Raw genomic sequence first — 14,972 nt, forward strand, 5'->3', positions numbered from 1 at the left:
GGTCCAAAATATGACAAAAAAACGACACACTAAACTATGTCGTCTAAACAATTTTGACAATTTTTTTTGGTCCAAAATTTGACCAAAGCGACATGTCGTCCAAAATTTGACAAAAAAACGACACACTATACTATGTCGTCTAAAAAATTTTGACAATTTTTTTTGGTCCAAAATTTGACAAAAAAACAAATACTATATTATGTCGTCCAAAATTTTTTGTCCAAAATGTTTTGTCCAAAATTGAAAAAAAAAACGACGTACTATACTATGTCGTCTAAAAAATTTAGAAATTTTTTTTTTTGGTCCAAAATTTTACAAAAAAAATTACGTACTACACTATGTCGTCTAAAACAATTTGAAAATTTTTTTTGGTCCAAAATTTGACAAAAGAAATACGTACTATACTATGTCGTCTAGAAAAAAAAAAAAGATTTTAGGTCCAAAATTTGACCAAAGCAACATGTCGTCCAAAATTTGACAAAAAAAACACAAACTATATTATGTTGTCCAAAAATGTTTGAAAAATATTTTTTGCCCAAAATTTGACAAAAAAACGACATACTTAACTATGTCGTCTAAAAAATTTTGAACATTTTTCTTGGTCCAAAATTTGACAAAAAAACACATACTATATTATGTCGTCCAAAATTTTTTTTCCAAAATGTTTTGTCCAAAATTGACAAAAAAAACGACGTACTATACTATGTCGTCTAAAAAATGTTGAAAATTTTAGGTCCAAAATATGACAAAAGAAATACGTACTATACTATGTCGTCTAGAAAAAAAAAAAAAGATTTTAGGTCCAAAATTTGACAAAAAAACGACACTATATTATGTCGTCCAAAATTTTTTGTCCAAAATGTTTTGTCCAAAATTGACAAAAAAAACGACGTACTATACTATGTCGTCTAAAAAATGTAGAAATTTTTTTTTGGTCCAAAATTTTACAAAAAAAATTACGTACTATACTATGTCGTCTAAAAAATGTTGAACATTTTTTTTGGTCCAAAGTTTGACAAAAGCAACATGTCGTCCAAAATTTGACAAAAAAAACACATACTATATTATGTTGTCCAAAAATGTTTGAAAAATATTTTTTGCCCAAAATTTGACAAAAGACATACGTACTATACTATGTCGTCTAGAAAAAAAAAAATGATTTTAGGTCCAAAATTTGACAAAAAAACGACACTATACTATGTCGTCTAAAAAATTTTGACAATTTTTTTTGGTCCAAAATTTGACAAAAAAAATACGTACTATACTATGTCGTCTAAAAAAAATAATAAAAATTTTAGGTCCAAAATATGACAAAAAAACGACGTACTATACTATGTCGTCTAAAAAATTTAGAAATTTTTTTTTGGTCCAAAATTTTACAAAAAAAATTACGTACTATACTATGTCGTCTAAAAAATGTTGAAAATTTTTTTTGGTCCAAAATTTGACAAAAGAAATACGTACTATACTATGTCGTCTAGAAAAAAAAAAAAGATTTTAGGTCCAAAATTTGACAAAAAAACGACACTATACTGTCGTCTAAACAATTTTGAAAACATTTTTTTGGTCCAAAATTTGACCAAAGCGACATGTCGTCCAAAATTTGACAAAAAAACGACACACTATACTATGTCGTCTAAAAAATTTTGACAATTTTTTTTGGTCCAAAATTTGACAAAAAAAAACGTACTATACTATGTCGTCTAAAAAAATTTGACAATTTTTTTTGGTCCAAAATTTGACAAAAGAAATACGTACTATACTATGTCGTCTAGAAAAAAAAAAAATGATTTTAGGTCCAAAATTTGACAAAAAAACGACACACTAAACTATGTCGTCTAAACAATTTTGACAATTTTTTTTGGTCCAAAATTTGACAAAAAAAATACGTACTTTACTATGTCTAAAAAAAATTAAAAAATTTAAAGTCCAAAATATGACAAAAAAATGACACACTATACTATGTCGTCTAAACAATTTTGACAATTTTTTTTGGTCCAAAATTTGACAAAAGCGACATGTCGTCCAAAATTTGACAAAAAAACAAATACTATATTATGTCGTCCAAAATTTTTTGTCCAAAATGTTTTGTCCAAAATTGACAAAAAAAACGACGTACTATACTATGTCGTCTAAAAAATGTAGACATTTTTTTTTGGTCCAAAATTTTACAAAAAAAATTACGTACTATACTATGTCGTCTAAAAAATGTTGAACATTTTTTTTGGTCCAAAGTTTGACAAAAGCAACATGTCGTCCAAAATTTGACAAAAAAAACACATACTATATTATGTTGTCCAAAAATGTTTGAAAAATATTTTTTGCCCAAAATTTGACAAAAGACATACGTACTATACTATGTCGTCTAGAAAAAAAAAAATGATTTTAGGTCCAAAATTTGACAAAAAAACGACACTATACTATGTCGTCTAAAAAATTTTGACAATTTTTTTTGGTCCAAAATTTGACAAAAAAAATACGTACTATACTATGTCGTCTAAAAAAAATAATAAAAATTTTAGGTCCAAAATATGACAAAAAAACGACGTACTATACTATGTCGTCTAAAAAATTTAGAAATTTTTTTTTGGTCCAAAATTTTACAAAAAAAATACGTACTATACTATGTCGTCTAAAAAAAATAATAAAAATTTTAGGTCCAAAATATGACAAAAAAACGACATACTTAACTATGTCGTCTAAAAAATTTTGAACATTTTTCTTGGTCCAAAATTTGACAAAAAAACACATACTATATTATGTCGTCCAAAATTTTTTTTCCAAAATGTTTTGTCCAAAATTGACAAAAAAAACGACGTACTATACTATGTCGTCTAAAAAATGTTGAAAATTTTAGGTCCAAAATATGACAAAAAAACGACACACTATACTATGTCGTCTAAACAATTTTGACAATTTTTTTTGGTCCAAAATTTGACAAAAGAAATACGTACTATACTATGTCGTCTAGAAAAAAAAAAAATGATTTTAGGTCCAAAATTTGACAAAAAAACGACACTATATTATGTCGTCCAAAATTTTTTGTCCAAAATGTTTTGTCCAAAATTGACAAAAAAAACGACGTACTATACTATGTCGTCTAAAAAATGTAGAAATTTTTTTTTGGTCCAAAATTTTACAAAAAAAATTACGTACTATACTATGTCGTCTAAAAAATGTTGAACATTTTTTTTGGTCCAAAGTTTGACAAAAGCAACATGTCGTCCAAAATTTGACAAAAAAAACACATACTATATTATGTTGTCCAAAAATGTTTGAAAAATATTTTTTGCCCAAAATTTGACAAAAGACATACGTACTATACTATGTCGTCTAGAAAAAAAAAAATGATTTTAGGTCCAAAATTTGACAAAAAAACGACACTATACTATGTCGTCTAAAAAATTTTGACAATTTTTTTTGGTCCAAAATTTGACAAAAAAAATACGTACTATACTATGTCGTCTAAAAAAAATAATAAAAATTTTAGGTCCAAAATATGACAAAAAAACGACGTACTATACTATGTCGTCTAAAAAATTTAGAAATTTTTTTTTGGTCCAAAATTTTACAAAAAAAATTACGTACTATACTATGTCGTCTAAAAAATGTTGAAAATTTTTTTTGGTCCAAAATTTGACAAAAGAAATACGTACTATACTATGTCGTCTAGAAAAAAAAAAAAGATTTTAGGTCCAAAATTTGACAAAAAAACGACACTATACTGTCGTCTAAACAATTTTGAAAACATTTTTTTGGTCCAAAATTTGACCAAAGCGACATGTCGTCCAAAATTTGACAAAAAAACGACACACTATACTATGTCGTCTAAAAAATTTTGACAATTTTTTTTGGTCCAAAATTTGACAAAAAAAAACGTACTATACTATGTCGTCTAAAAAAATTTGACAATTTTTTTTGGTCCAAAATTTGACAAAAGAAATACGTACTATACTATGTCGTCTAGAAAAAAAAAAAATGATTTTAGGTCCAAAATTTGACAAAAAAACGACACACTAAACTATGTCGTCTAAACAATTTTGACAATTTTTTTTGGTCCAAAATTTGACAAAAAAAATACGTACTTTACTATGTCTAAAAAAAATTAAAAAATTTAAAGTCCAAAATATGACAAAAAAATGACACACTATACTATGTCGTCTAAACAATTTTGACAATTTTTTTTGGTCCAAAATTTGACAAAAGCGACATGTCGTCCAAAATTTGACAAAAAAACAAATACTATATTATGTCGTCCAAAATTTTTTGTCCAAAATGTTTTGTCCAAAATTGACAAAAAAAACGACGTACTATACTATGTCGTCTAAAAAATGTAGACATTTTTTTTTGGTCCAAAATTTTACAAAAAAAATTACGTACTATACTATGTCGTCTAAAAAATGTTGAACATTTTTTTTGGTCCAAAGTTTGACAAAAGCAACATGTCGTCCAAAATTTGACAAAAAAAACACATACTATATTATGTTGTCCAAAAATGTTTGAAAAATATTTTTTGCCCAAAATTTGACAAAAGACATACGTACTATACTATGTCGTCTAGAAAAAAAAAAATGATTTTAGGTCCAAAATTTGACAAAAAAACGACACTATACTATGTCGTCTAAAAAATTTTGACAATTTTTTTTGGTCCAAAATTTGACAAAAAAAATACGTACTATACTATGTCGTCTAAAAAAAATAATAAAAATTTTAGGTCCAAAATATGACAAAAAAACGACGTACTATACTATGTCGTCTAAAAAATTTAGAAATTTTTTTTTGGTCCAAAATTTTACAAAAAAAATACGTACTATACTATGTCGTCTAAAAAAAATAATAAAAATTTTAGGTCCAAAATATGACAAAAAAACGACATACTTAACTATGTCGTCTAAAAAATTTTGAACATTTTTCTTGGTCCAAAATTTGACAAAAAAACACATACTATATTATGTCGTCCAAAATTTTTTTTCCAAAATGTTTTGTCCAAAATTGACAAAAAAAACGACGTACTATACTATGTCGTCTAAAAAATGTTGAAAATTTTAGGTCCAAAATATGACAAAAAAACGACACACTATACTATGTCGTCTAAACAATTTTGACAATTTTTTTTGGTCCAAAATTTGACAAAAGAAATACGTACTATACTATGTCGTCTAGAAAAAAAAAAAATGATTTTAGGTCCAAAATTTGACAAAAAAACGACACTATATTATGTCGTCCAAAATTTTTTGTCCAAAATGTTTTGTCCAAAATTGACAAAAAAAACGACGTACTATACTATGTCGTCTAAAAAATGTAGAAATTTTTTTTTGGTCCAAAATTTTACAAAAAAAATTACGTACTATACTATGTCGTCTAAAAAATGTTGAACATTTTTTTTGGTCCAAAGTTTGACAAAAGCAACATGTCGTCCAAAATTTGACAAAAAAAACACATACTATATTATGTTGTCCAAAAATGTTTGAAAAATATTTTTTGCCCAAAATTTGACAAAAGACATACGTACTATACTATGTCGTCTAGAAAAAAAAAAATGATTTTAGGTCCAAAATTTGACAAAAAAACGACACTATACTATGTCGTCTAAAAAATTTTGACAATTTTTTTTGGTCCAAAATTTGACAAAAAAAATACGTACTATACTATGTCGTCTAAAAAAAATAATAAAAATTTTAGGTCCAAAATATGACAAAAAAACGACGTACTATACTATGTCGTCTAAAAAATTTAGAAATTTTTTTTTGGTCCAAAATTTTACAAAAAAAATTACGTACTATACTATGTCGTCTAAAAAATGTTGAAAATTTTTTTTGGTCCAAAATTTGACAAAAGAAATACGTACTATACTATGTCGTCTAGAAAAAAAAAAAAGATTTTAGGTCCAAAATTTGACAAAAAAACGACACTATACTGTCGTCTAAACAATTTTGAAAACATTTTTTTGGTCCAAAATTTGACCAAAGCGACATGTCGTCCAAAATTTGACAAAAAAACGACACACTATACTATGTCGTCTAAAAAATTTTGACAATTTTTTTTGGTCCAAAATTTGACAAAAAAAAACGTACTATACTATGTCGTCTAAAAAAATTTGACAATTTTTTTTGGTCCAAAATTTGACAAAAGAAATACGTACTATACTATGTCGTCTAGAAAAAATAAAATGATTTTAGGTCCAAAATTTGACAAAAAAACGACACACTAAACTATGTCGTCTAAACAATTTTGACAATTTTTTTTGGTCCAAAATTTGACAAAAAAAATACGTACTTTACTATGTCTAAAAAAAATTAAAAAATTTAAAGTCCAAAATATGACAAAAAAATGACACACTATACTATGTCGTCTAAACAATTTTGACAATTTTTTTTGGTCCAAAATTTGACAAAAGCGACATGTCGTCCAAAATTTGACAAAAAAACAAATACTATATTATGTCGTCCAAAATTTTTTGTCCAAAATGTTTTGTCCAAAATTGACAAAAAAAACGACGTACTATACTATGTCGTCTAAAAAATGTAGACATTTTTTTTTGGTCCAAAATTTTACAAAAAAAATTACGTACTATACTATGTCGTCTAAAAAATGTTGAACATTTTTTTTGGTCCAAAGTTTGACAAAAGCAACATGTCGTCCAAAATTTGACAAAAAAAACACATACTATATTATGTTGTCCAAAAATGTTTGAAAAATATTTTTTGCCCAAAATTTGACAAAAGACATACGTACTATACTATGTCGTCTAGAAAAAAAAAAATGATTTTAGGTCCAAAATTTGACAAAAAAACGACACTATACTATGTCGTCTAAAAAATTTTGACAATTTTTTTTGGTCCAAAATTTGACAAAAAAAATACGTACTATACTATGTCGTCTAAAAAAAATAATAAAAATTTTAGGTCCAAAATATGACAAAAAAACGACGTACTATACTATGTCGTCTAAAAAATTTAGAAATTTTTTTTTGGTCCAAAATTTTACAAAAAAAATTACGTACTATACTATGTCGTCTAAAAAATGTTGAAAATTTTTTTTGGTCCAAAATTTGACAAAAGAAATACGTACTATACTATGTCGTCTAGAAAAAAAAAAAAGATTTTAGGTCCAAAATTTGACAAAAAAACGACACTATACTGTCGTCTAAACAATTTTGAAAACATTTTTTTGGTCCAAAATTTGACCAAAGCGACATGTCGTCCAAAATTTGACAAAAAAACGACACACTATACTATGTCGTCTAAAAAATTTTGACAATTTTTTTTGGTCCAAAATTTGACAAAAAAAAACGTACTATACTATGTCGTCTAAAAAAATTTGACAATTTTTTTTGGTCCAAAATTTGACAAAAGAAATACGTACTATACTATGTCGTCTAGAAAAAAAAAAAATGATTTTAGGTCCAAAATTTGACAAAAAAACGACACACTAAACTATGTCGTCTAAACAATTTTGACAATTTTTTTTGGTCCAAAATTTGACAAAAAAAATACGTACTTTACTATGTCTAAAAAAAATTAAAAAATTTAAAGTCCAAAATATGACAAAAAAATGACACACTATACTATGTCGTCTAAACAATTTTGACAATTTTTTTTGGTCCAAAATTTGACAAAAGCGACATGTCGTCCAAAATTTGACAAAAAAACAAATACTATATTATGTCGTCCAAAATTTTTTGTCCAAAATGTTTTGTCCAAAATTGACAAAAAAAACGACGTACTATACTATGTCGTCTAAAAAATGTAGACATTTTTTTTTGGTCCAAAATTTTACAAAAAAAATTACGTACTATACTATGTCGTCTAAAAAAGGTTGAGCATTTTTTTTGGTCCAAAGTTTGACAAAAGAAATACGTACTATACTATGTCGTCTAGAAAAAAAAAAAAGATTTTAGGTCCAAAATTTGACCAAAGCAACATGTCGTAAAAATTTGACAAAAAAAACACATACTATATTATGTTGTCCAAAAATGTTTGAAAAATATTTTTTGCCCAAAATTTGACAAAAAAACGACACTATACTATGTCGTCTAAACAATTTTGAAAACATTTTTTGGTCCAAAATTTGACCAAAGCGACATGTCGTCCAAAATTTGACAAAAAAACGACACACTATACTATGTCGTCTAAAAAATTTTGACAATTTTTTTTGGTCCAAAATTAGACAAAAAAAAAACGTACTATACTATGTCGTCTAAAAAAAATAAAATAAATTTTAGGTCCAAAATTTGACAAAAAAATTACGTACTATACTATGTCGTCTAGAAAAAAAAAAAAAGATTTTAGGTCCAAAATTTGACAAAAAAAACACACTATACTATGTCGTCTAAACAATTTTGAAAAAAATTTTTGGTCCAAAATTTGACCAAAGCGACATGTCGTCCAAAATTTGACAGAAAAACGACACACTATACTATGTCGTCTAAAAAATGTTGACAATTTTTTTGGTCCAAAATTTGACAAAAAAAATACGTACTATACTATGTCGTCTAAAAAAATAAATAAAAATTTTAGGTCCAAAATATGACAAAAAAACAACACACTATACTATGTCGTCTAAACAATTTTGACAATTTTTTTTGGTCCAAAATTAGACAAAAAAAAAACGTACTATACTATGTCGTCTAAAAAAATAAAAATAAATTTTAGGTCCAAAATTTGACAAAAAAATTACGTACTATACTATGTCGTCTAGAAAAAAAAAAATGATATTAGGTCCAAAATTTGACAAAAACGACACAGTATACTATGTCGTCTAAACAATTTTGACAAATTTTTTTGGTCCAAAATTTGACCAAAGCGACATGTCGTCCAAAATTTGACAAAAAAACGACACTATACTATGTCGTCTAAAAAATGTTGACAATTTTTTTTGGTCCAAAATTTGACAAAAAAAATACGTACTATACTATGTCGTCTAAAAAAAAATAATAATAACTTTAGGTCCAAAATTTGACAAAAAAACGACACACTATACTATGTCGTCTAAACAATTTTGACCATTCTTTTTGGTCCAAAATCTGACAAAAAAACCGACGTACTATACTATGTCGTCTAAAAAATGTTGAACATTTTTTTTGGTCCAAAATTTGACAAAACAAATACGTACTATACTATGTCGTCTAGAAAAAAAAAAAAAGATTTTAGGTCCAAAATTTGACAAAAAAAACACACTATACTATGTCGTCTAAACAATTTTGAAAAAAATTTTTGGTCCAAAATTTGACCAAAGCGACATGTCGTCCAAAATTTGACAGAAAAACGACACACTATACTATGTCGTCTAAAAAATGTTGACAATTTTTTTGGTCCAAAATTTGACAAAAAAAATACGTACTATACTATGTCGTCTAAAAAAATAAATAAAAATTTTAGGTCCAAAATATGACAAAAAAACAACACACTATACTATGTCGTCTAAACAATTTTGACAATTTTTTTTGGTCCAGAATTTGACAAAAAAATGACGTACTATACTATGTCGTCTAGAAATTCTTTTTAATAATTTTAGGTCCAAAATTTGACAAAAAAACGACACACTATACTATGTCGTCTAAACAATTTTGAAAAAAAAATTTGGTCCAAAATTTGACAAAAAAATGACGTACTATACTATGTAGTCTAGAAAAAAGGAAAAAAAATTTAGGTCCAAAATTTGACAAAAAAACGACACTATACTATGTCGTCTAAACAATTTTGAAAATGTTTTTTGGTCCAAAATTTGACCAAAGCGACATGTCGTCCAAAATTTGACAAAAAAACCACATACTATATTATGTCGTCCAAAATTTTTTGTCCAAAATGTTTTGTCCAAAATTGACAAAAAAAACGACGTACTATACTATGTCGTCTAAAAAATGTTGAATTTTTTTTTTGGTCAAAATTTGACAGAAACGTCATACTATACTATGTCGTTACAAATTAGTTCTTGGTGTTTTTTATATATATATATATAAATATTTATGTACATACATATATACATACACATAGTAAACATATATGTGTGGTCTTGTCCTGTAGAGGTGCTGTTGACCAGCGCCAACCTCACTATGACGGACAAAGACGGCAACACGGCTCTGCATCTGTCGTGCAGTAACGTAAGTGTCCACAAGGATCTCGTTCCTCGTATTTTTTAACAGTTTCACGTTGTCGCACGCCCGTTTCGCAGAAAACACGACTGTACACTCCGACGTCTTCTCTCCGCAGGGAAAAGAAGACTGCGTGTTGTTGATTCTGGAGAAAATGTCCGACACGACGCTCATCAACGCCACAAACGCAGCTCTGCAGACGTGAGTGACGCGGAGATTACGATCTGTTTACGATGTTTCTTTCTTTCTTTTATCAAATTCGTAGCGATAGTGTTAGCATAAATTATGTCTCAATGGCCATATTTTCAAATTTAACGTCCAACGTGTTTCATATAATAAATATATTTTGGTCGTTATTCTACGATTATAAATACACACTCAGAGTTCGGATGAAACAATAGCGATAACAGGAAGTAGCCACATTTTAGCAAATGTATAGAACAAATTGTGTTTCCTGTGCAGATTCAAATGCTTGCTGCTGCCACCTTGTGGTAATGCATATACTAATTAGGCAGTCACGTAATTTTTAAAGATCTTTTCAATGTTAAGAATTGATAAAATATTCATAATTCTTTAAATTTAGCTAAATATTGATTTAGCATATTTTCCCGGAACGCTATTGACATTTTTCGTACTTTTTCACGTGTTAAAGTATCTAACAGATGTTTTACGATATGTAAATATATATTTTTTTCTTTTGTGTTTTATTTGTCTGTTTTGCAGACCTCTGCACCTGGCGGCGCGCAGTGGCCTGAAGAGGGCGGTGCAGGAGCTTCTGTCGCGAGGAGCTAACGTTCAGACGGTGGACGAGAACGGTACGATCAAACGGCTACGGCTGCTCGTCGACGTCTCTGCTCGGCTTTAGTGTTTTTTTTTCCCCTGCGTTTCAGCATGAACGTGATTTATTTTACAGGTTTTTTTATATATATATGTGCACAACAAATCAAATTATTTAATTTTCTTAAAAATTTTTTTCGGATTTCCACTGTTTGAGAAATTAAAAAAAAATTTTTTCCAGTAGTGGAGAGAGAAAAGTTAAGATTCTAAGATTTCAGACATGAATTCTGCAAAATGCTGGAGTAAAATTGTTAAATTCACTCCTAAAAAAGCTGGTAAAGTTAATTATGAATATCATGAAAATATTACAGTGTATTTTTTATGAGTGCAGCAGTGGGAATCCTGATGTAAACTGTGTTTGTGCTGCTTGATTTGTTTTTAAAGTCCAACTGAAATGAATCAGCTCATGTTTCTGCTCAGAAAATTACATTTTTTTATCGTAATCCAAAAGTATTTCTCTAGTTTTTATGATCATTGACCTACGTCAGTTTTTCTATGTTTTCGTTAGCAACATAACTCGAAAAGTCGCAGACGGATTTGGATGAAATTTTCAGGAAATGTCCGCAATGACAACAGGAACAAGTGCTTACATTTTGGGGCGTGATTTTGGCGGAGGTCTGCGCTCCCCAAGTGCTTTTCTAGTTCGGAATATACTCTGGTTTTCTTACTCGCAGAAGAAAATATTTCAAAAGAGACTGAACATCGTTCGAAATAAGTCGTCGTTTTCGAGATGTTTGCATATTTTCTGGTTTCTTTCCTCAAACAAATCGATATTATTTGAATTCTGTATTTTTAGAGCAAACATTAGAAATGAGTCACGGTCGCGATAAATCGTCCGTCTTCAAGAGTGATTTCAGTTGGACTTTAACGTCGTCAGCCGCATTTGTGTTTGTCTCCTCCTCGCTAACGGAATGCTGCTCCGTCCCTTTGTCTCCCTCTTTTGTCCTCTGTCTCTGCTTGGCCATGTCCTCGTCTCTGTCCTCTCTGTCCCCTCTGTCCCCTCTCAGGTCTGACTCCTGCTCTGGCTTGCGCTCCGAGCAGAGAGGTGGCCGACTGTCTGGCTCTCATTCTGGCTTCCATGATGCCTTTCTGCTCCCCTTGCAGCTCCGGGGCCCCGTCCCCAGGCTCCCTGCTGAGGCAGCTGCACAACCCGGGGCCCAAAGTGGCTCCGCCCGCCGTCCGCCGGGGCCCCCGCAGCCCCAGGAACCCGAACCCGTCCAGACCCTCGAGCGAGGGAACGACGGAGAACGACTCGGAGGACTCGGAGACGTTCTGACGCCGTCTGTCCTCGTGTCGTCTCCGTCCTCTACCTCCAACTGAACCTTTGTTCTTTTTCTATTTTTTTAATTTCTCACCACGACTCAGCGTTTTTTTTTACCACGACTCGGCGCAGATGAACGGAGTTTAACGCAGTTACGGCGCGACACCTTCAGTGTTTGACAAACACGTACGCAAATAATCACATGAGTTCTCTGCGAAAAATCCATTTAAAGCGCTTTTATTCGTGATCTTGACTTAAAATTTAAGGCGCCGTGCGCCACCTGCTGGTGACCACATGTACAGGAAAACACTGTAAAATAACTTCACGTAAAAAAAGTTTTACGACAACACTGTAACGTGACTTGAAGCGCCGCCCACATTGGCTCATATTTTGTCGCATTTATTCGTCTTTTAGGCTAATTTCCCCCCTTTTTTTTGGTTTTTACGTATCTTTGCAGCGTACAGCCAATAGGTGGCGCCCTCGCTCTCTCTAAACTAACTAAAGTAAACTGCGAGTTATGTTGCGCTAAAAAGCTAATTACTGAATAATTGATCGATTGTGCAAAAATTACGTTTTTTTGCATTAACATTTACAAATGAATTTCAACGTCCAATTCTACGATGAATTGCAATTACGAAATTATGAAAAATTAAATGAAGTGTTTAGATTAAACATCTTAAAATGTATGAGAACATTTTTTCGTGAACGTATTCATGTGATCATTGACGTTTCCCGTGTTAAATATTGAAGGTTTGTCGTTTCGGAAAAAAAAAAAGTTCGTAGACTCTGATCCCAGACCCGTTGTGGTTTCTTCGCGTTAGCATGTTTTAAATCCACTCACAGGTGCTAAAATCCAAACCGACCTCGGTACTCGGTCTCTGAGAGACGCAGCGATAGACGCGTTAGTCTTAAAAAAAATAAAAAATAATAATAATTAAAGAATGAAAGAAGAAAGAAGCCATTTTTTTAAGTGTTTATAAAAATGAAGTAGAACGTTAGAAAAACTCTGTGTAATTTTAAACTTTTCCTGATTTTTGGTGACTTATTTTTTTTTCTTGTTTGTTTACCGTTAACACCTGAAGCACAAGTTTGTCGGAACGTGTTCACAGTTCGTATGCAATTTCCACGTCGACGATGTTCACTCGTTCACTCTGGGCTCGTCTCAGTTCCCTGAATCACGCTTAGCTTTTTTTTTTTTCCCTTTAGACAATTACGAACGTTTGTCGCGAGTTTTTTTTTTTCGTACGTTAGCGTCCCTCAGAGGACGAACCCCCGCGGTCTGTGACAATCCTGGGTTCAAGTTCAAATTTTAAACGAACAAATCGCGCGACGAACTCGACGGAACTGAGACGTTCTCGCACTCGTGAACGCGACCGAAACGCGAGATTACGATCGACATTTTTTCGTAAGCGTTTTTTAATCTCGGGGGCCCAAAATGGCCGCCCGGACTCTTGTATTTTTTTGTTTATCGGATCACGTCGCTCGTGTTTGTACGCACTTCGTAGAGCAGGGTAACCGCCTGACGCCTGGGCGACAAAACAAATCAAATCAAAACGCCCGCGTTCTTTATTCACCACGGCGATAATAATTATGCTAATATTTATTCTCCGATCCACGACGGTACTGATGGTCAGGAAACTGCCAGCGTTTTTTACGCGACTCGACCACGCCCCCTGCCCCGCCCTCGTTACCCGTGCCATTGTCTCAAACGTGTCCAGTGCCTTGATGTCCATCACCTCATGTTTTTCCCCCGTTGTTGTTGTTGTTGTTAAATCCCAATAATTCCGATGATTAATTTTTAAAAAGTACTGAAGCTCGGTGGTGCAGATTTGTCCAGATTATCAGATTTTTAGTGCGTCGTTTTAAGAATTTAGGCAAGAAAATGATCAGAGGTTTTACTCGATGGACGTCAGGGTATTTTTGGAGGGAAATTGTCCACTTATTTTTTAGTTTATCTGTAAATCAAATTTGTTTCATGCATTTAAAAAAGAAAAGAAAATTGTGATCTAATTGATAAAAATCGATTTAGTCGTTGACTCTAAATATGTATTTTTTCGCATTAAAAACCTGAAAATCTGGACAAATTTCAGTACAGTGAAATACGTCAGATTAATCTGTAATAATTTAGGTGAACTGCATCTTGACTCTTTTCATGGTAGAGATGGATTATCTATTGTTTATTGTTTTTACCTCTTTGATGGTTTTTCTGAATTCGTGTCATTGTTTGAACAAATCTTTATTTAAAAAAAAGACCAAAAACTAACTTTTCATTTCACGATGAACATCCTGTCACTGGAAGAAAATTGAAATCATAATAATTAAATATTTAATTAAATACTTTATTATTTAATTAAATATTTAATTAATGACAAATTTAATTAAATAATTAATTAATAATACATATTTAATTAGTTAATTAATAATAAAATATTTGATAATTAAATTTTTATAAAATAAGTCATATCGTAACTTAATTTTAAATTAATGTGACTTAACTTTTGTCGTCATTCAAATTTCTTTTTTTCTTCTTTTTTTCAATAGTAAACTTTTTTCCGTCTTGTATTAACATGAACCTAAACGTCAGATGTCAGCCATGTTGCATCGTGGGTAACATCGTCTCACCTGCGCCATCTTGCGTCAAAAAAGAGGTTTTCCTTGCGTGAAAGAGGTTTTCCATGACGAGGACATTAATAAAAGCAGAATTTGAAGTAATTACAACAAATTAAAGTTTTAATAAGATAAATGTTATGTTTTTGGTCTTTTTTTAACTGAGATTTGTTA

At 30.3% G+C, this 14,972-nt stretch overlaps 1 protein-coding gene across 3 annotated transcripts in view; it reads left to right on the forward strand.

Moving 5' to 3' along the window:
• The window catches only part of ankrd44 (ankyrin repeat domain 44), a gene marked incomplete at its 3' end in the record, with an annotated part of 36,225 nt that extends 24,019 nt beyond the window's left edge, over positions 1–12,206 (forward strand). For 2 of the 3 annotated variants that reach the window (XM_083902151.1, XM_083902152.1), the window contains exons 25-28: positions 10,026–10,102; positions 10,212–10,294; positions 10,817–10,908; positions 11,938–12,206. In XM_083902151.1, the coding sequence (XP_083758277.1) occupies positions 10,026–10,102; positions 10,212–10,294; positions 10,817–10,908; positions 11,938–12,206 (521 nt within the window). Of the gene's footprint in view, positions 1–10,025; positions 10,107–10,173; positions 10,295–10,816; positions 10,909–11,937 lie in introns of all 3 variants that reach the window. The other variant, XM_083902150.1, reaches the window with a different exon arrangement.
• Between the last annotated feature and the right edge of the window lie 2,766 nt (positions 12,207–14,972).

The sequence above is a fragment of the Microchirus variegatus genome (assembly GCF_963457635.1).
Source record: "Microchirus variegatus genome assembly, chromosome: 16".
NCBI classification, from domain to species: Eukaryota; Metazoa; Chordata; class Actinopteri; order Pleuronectiformes; family Soleidae; genus Microchirus; species Microchirus variegatus.